The 4,675-nt window shown below is 45.7% G+C and overlaps 1 protein-coding gene across 1 annotated transcript; it reads left to right on the top strand.

The window, feature by feature from the left end:
- Window positions 1–661: 661 nt before the first annotated feature.
- On the top strand, window positions 662–2,537 carry LOC123162089 (uncharacterized). The gene is made up of 3 exons (XM_044579889.1): window positions 662–824; window positions 1,955–2,053; window positions 2,165–2,537. The coding sequence occupies exons 2-3, from the start codon at window positions 1,971–1,973 to the stop codon at window positions 2,292–2,294; spliced, it is 213 nt and encodes a 70-aa protein (XP_044435824.1). The 5' UTR covers window positions 662–824; window positions 1,955–1,970; the 3' UTR covers window positions 2,295–2,537.
- Window positions 2,538–4,675: the final 2,138 nt, after the last annotated feature.

Below are 4,675 nucleotides of genomic sequence, written 5' to 3'. Positions count from 1 at the left end.
TTTAGCTGCGAGTGGCTATTATGGTCTTCAACACCTGATACGGTGAGGCGTTGGCAGGTATTGCTTCTGCTTACTGTTAGTTCAATTCAATTTTCAAGCCCAAGAAAGAAGATACTCCCTCCATCCGAAAAAACATGTCCCTCAAATGAATGTATCTAGCACCAAATTAGTGTTGGATACATCCATTTGAGACACAAGCTCGAGACAAGTTTTTCGGACGGAGGGAGTAGCTAGTGTGGTTTCCATATCAGATAAATTTTACATTAGCCATTTGCCGTTTAAAGTATAGAATGTAATTTTATTTTTTGCTGGTTGCTTTGTGTCTTGTTGTCTTTTGATTATACTGCCTACTGTTTTCCATGATACTTCCTCAGTTCCAAAATGTTTATAGTTCTAGGGGTTAAATCAAACATTTATAAGTTTGACCAAGTCTATAAAAGAGTATACTAATATCTAAAACAACAAATTGGCCTCATCACACTCATCATAATGCATGTTTCCATACTGTGTATGGTCAATGTTGTGGATGTCGATATAGTTTTTCTAAAAATTTGATCAAACTTAAAAATGTTTTAACCACAAACTCCAGAAGTTCAAATATTTCGAAACGGAGGCAGTAATATTTAGTGATAAGATCTCTTTGAGGCCTTGAGGGTCTCTACCCCCCAAAAAAGAACTCTCTCTAATCGAATCGGTGACTCCACGACGCCCCCCGCTCGGCGCTCGCTGCTCTCTCCCCCTTTCCCTCTGTCTCGGCGCCGTCGCGGCCATCGATCGACCTCGAAGGAGGCGCGGCCTGCAGCCTCCACCTTCGCTCAGTCAAGGTGAGCTCCCTCCAGCGATTCCCCGCCCTCCTTCGCTTCATTTCATTAGCCCGAGACGTGCACCTCTGCCGCCGACCGCTAGCTAGGGTTTCCTAGGCCGGGGGAAGGGGATAGAGAGCTACATCAGGCGGGGAAAATAGGGGCAGAGCCGTAGACAGATCGCCTTTGCTTGCCTGCAGCTCCGGTTGCCACAACAGCGGCGCCGCCGGGCCCCTGTTCTAGGCGCCGGTTGGAGGAGGTCACTGCAGATGTGGGATTCAGAGAATGCATAGTTCAGTTAGAATGTTGTGTTATCAGTTCCACTCATGAAAATGAAATTAGGGGCCTGTGCTCCTTTGGGTTTCTTGAAAAAAGAGGGGAAAAAAAGTTCAGTTAGGATTGTTGAGATCCAGTTTTCTTCCGTATGGAAGTTTAGGAACCCGGAGTCTGAAGAAACGTTTCTTCAGACTAAGCGAGTTACTTTACTTCTTACAGTTACAAGGCTTCATTTCGAGCGATGGTGATAAGCTTTCATGTTGACTGACATCAGTGCGATCTTTGTAGTTCGTCGAAGGGTTCGATCTCTGTTAATTATTCATATATGTGATCTGGGGTCTTGGTATATAGTGTTGAAGCTGGCAATTTAGCATCCTGCTTCCTAATACTTGTTACTGTCCTTCTGCCGATCCATTGTTAGTTAGTACTGCTATGGAGTATCCAAGGGTGCTAGCATGTAACCGTGCTGATTTTTATGGTGATAAGATGACCTTTTTCAACTACTCCGTAGTTTGTTTACTCTATTTTGGGGGCCAAGGCAGACGGGCACTCTACTGATTTCATTAAGAGAAAGAGTAGCAGGTTCAGTATTTGTCGAAAATTCTTCTCTTGTTACTTTCTGGGTTTCAGAGTCTGGTGGACGCATGTCAGCAGGATTCAGTTTAAGTTTGATTCGAGGCGTAAAAGGGCAATTTAAAATCAGATTTCGCTTATTATCATTTACTTAACGGAAATGGTGAAAATCTGTTGAGATGCTTGTCGCTGGTTACCTTCTGATGGCCTAATGTGTCCATGCTTTTCTATATCACGTTCGAAGGAAAACAGAGGTTTTGTGGCACTACCTATCCTGAATTAATTCTTCTTCATCTTGACAGTTTCTAAAACAATCACATGTCCAAGGCACGCAACGCCTTAGTTGTCACTGGCTTGGTAATATTTGCTGGCTCTGGCCTAGCATTTCCCTTCTACTTTGTGTAAGTTTGTTTTCTCATCTTTCTAGCACTGGTTGAGAAAGGTAGATAAACGTGTTGTGTGCATTGGCTAGCGTTTTTTTGTGTAACCTTTGTCCATTTCTTACATCCCAGGAAATCAAAGAACAGGCCTATTATCGACTCAACGAAGCCTCTGCCACCGCAGGCTACTTTCCGAGGACCATATGTGAACACTGGATCGCGCGACATAGGGCCTGATCACACCGAGTACCCCAAGAAGTGATATGTATTTTCATCTTGTTTTCTCTTTGTTTTTCAACGGGCATGCAGAAAGCCAGTGAGTGGAAACCTGTAATGTTGATAACCGGCTCGTGATGTGCTGAACACATGCATCTGTGCGTAGTTCTTCATCAACTGTAAGCGCTTTTGATCATTTCTTGTGCTCCACTGACTACTCCTTGCAAAGCGCTATGCCGCTGTACCTTTTTTAGGCAATAATAAGGAAATAAAATGTCAAAGCTACTCATATTGCTTCGCACATTATAGTTTTGTTTTTAATTTAAACTTTATGAGACCAAATTTATAGAAAAATCAATCAACATCTAAAATACAAAATAAACACAGTATGAGAATATATATCCCATAATGGATCTGCCAATATTGAATTGGTATTGTGAATGTTGGTTTTTTCATATATACAACTGTTCAAACTTCACAAAAAATTTGGCATTATGAAATAAATTTGATTACTAGTCTTACAAAATTAACATCACTAGATCCAAAATATAGGTTTTATCGTCTTCTTCTTTTCATGTGCAAGGCAAGTGCACTGTCGATTTCATTAAGGTAAGAAAGGCCAAAGCAGAGTGACCTGATTTACACGGAAACTAAGCCGGAGGCAACACATGATTGATTAAGGGACCACCGTGCAACCCACAACCATGTTGACATTAGCCAACTCAAACTTCACCGCCAACATTGCCCACAACCCGGAGATGTGTGAGTGAGCCCTTCGGAGACGCCCTTTAAGAAGCATCGTCATCGGCATTCTTCGACCCCCCCACCCCACAAAACAAACCGAACCAAGGCTTCCGCCAGAGCCGCCCACACAAGCTCCGCCGGTTTTACCTAATTTTACTAATTGTTCCATGCATTTGTCTAGTTTTACAAGCGACCGTGGAATAATGACAACATGGCAGTTAAGCAAACCGCAATGCAAACCCAAGCGAGGTAAAATTTGATTTATGCCGATCTGTTGCTCCGAAGGCAAACCCAGGTGAGGCTAAATTTGTCGACGGGTCATTCTGCCGATGGTAATGGTTGTTCCACGTTCGAGAGACCTCGATGTGAACTTTTATTATGTTTGAAGTGCTTCGTACTTCTGATGAAGTTTTTCGTAGCGGATTCACAAAAAAAAAAAACACACACACACAATGGAATTCGCAAACCAAGCCTTTTCTCTAGGTGGATTTTGGGTTTCCGCCGACCTGTCGAGATCTGCTGCTCCGCAAGCGCGCGCACGATCGATCCACGCATCCTCCTCTCCGTCAGTCGTCCACTGCGATCCTGCGAAGCCGCTCGTGCACTTGTCCCAGAGCCAGAGGAAATCAATGGCGTCCATCCAAGCGCCAGAAACAAACAGCAGCGATGAGCAGGCCGGTACAAGGAGCAGCCCGGAAAGCTGGGGTCCTCCCTCCCTCCTCTCCCGCCCGTGCACGCCCTGCCCCGTCCCTCCCTCTGACAACCTCCCGCTTTCCCTCTCATCAGCCAACAGCTTTTGCACGCGCGCACGCGCGCGCGCGTCAGGGTCAGTCAGCCGGCCGGCCCCTTCGTCGGGTCAGAGGTTTGTTCCGCCCGCTTTCGCCTTTCGGTTTTGTACCGCCGGACGGACGGATCCATCTCGTCGCTGTCAGCAGCCTGGTGGTTTCCCCGAGGCCGGCTTCCACGGCAAAGAGCTTCCGGGAGTGGCAATGGCGGGCTGCTGCGCCGGGGAAGAAGACAGGCCGTGACTTCAGCCGGCTTCCCCTCTGAAGGAAGGATGGAAGGAAGATGCCGTGCGTGCGTACGTACTCCTACGCCGGGGTTCAGTAAAAGATTAGTTTGACAGCGATCGATGGTCCCGCGGAGAAACATTTGCAGGGATTCGAAGGCAGAAAGAGACGGCTGATGCAAGACAGAGAATATTTCCATGACAAGGTAATTTCGGTCCACAAGTCCTCTGTAGAAACTTCTTTCTTCAGAGCAGTGGTAGTTCTTTAATTTCAGTAAAATAATTCCGGGATTAGACAGATAGATGTGTGTGTGTGCACAGTGGTGTGTGATGGGATGTGGCGTGCGGTGGGTTAATTAATCGGCTGGGCCTGGGGCGGATGCTTTGTGTCTGCACAGTTTAGGCCAGGAAGAGAAGCTCATCATTTTCACGTCCATCTCAACCCAATTACATACTGTATGACCCTGAATTATTATGTGTGTATGTATGTATACCTTGCTGTGTTTATACATGCACTTCTTTCTTCTTCATCCTCCCCATTTTAGCATCTCTATAACCTTACTTACATTTATAGAGCAGATGGCTTAGAAAAATATTTATGTGCTTCAGAGGACAAGCTGGTGTACGCATATGCTGAATGCTGATCAGTGCTCCCTGCAGCTGTGCTGGGGTCC

Source organism: Triticum aestivum, chromosome 7B (assembly GCF_018294505.1).
Source record: "Triticum aestivum cultivar Chinese Spring chromosome 7B, IWGSC CS RefSeq v2.1, whole genome shotgun sequence".
Lineage (NCBI taxonomy): Eukaryota > Viridiplantae > Streptophyta > Magnoliopsida > Poales > Poaceae > Triticum > Triticum aestivum.
This window is presented reverse-complemented; position numbering and strand designations above follow the sequence as displayed.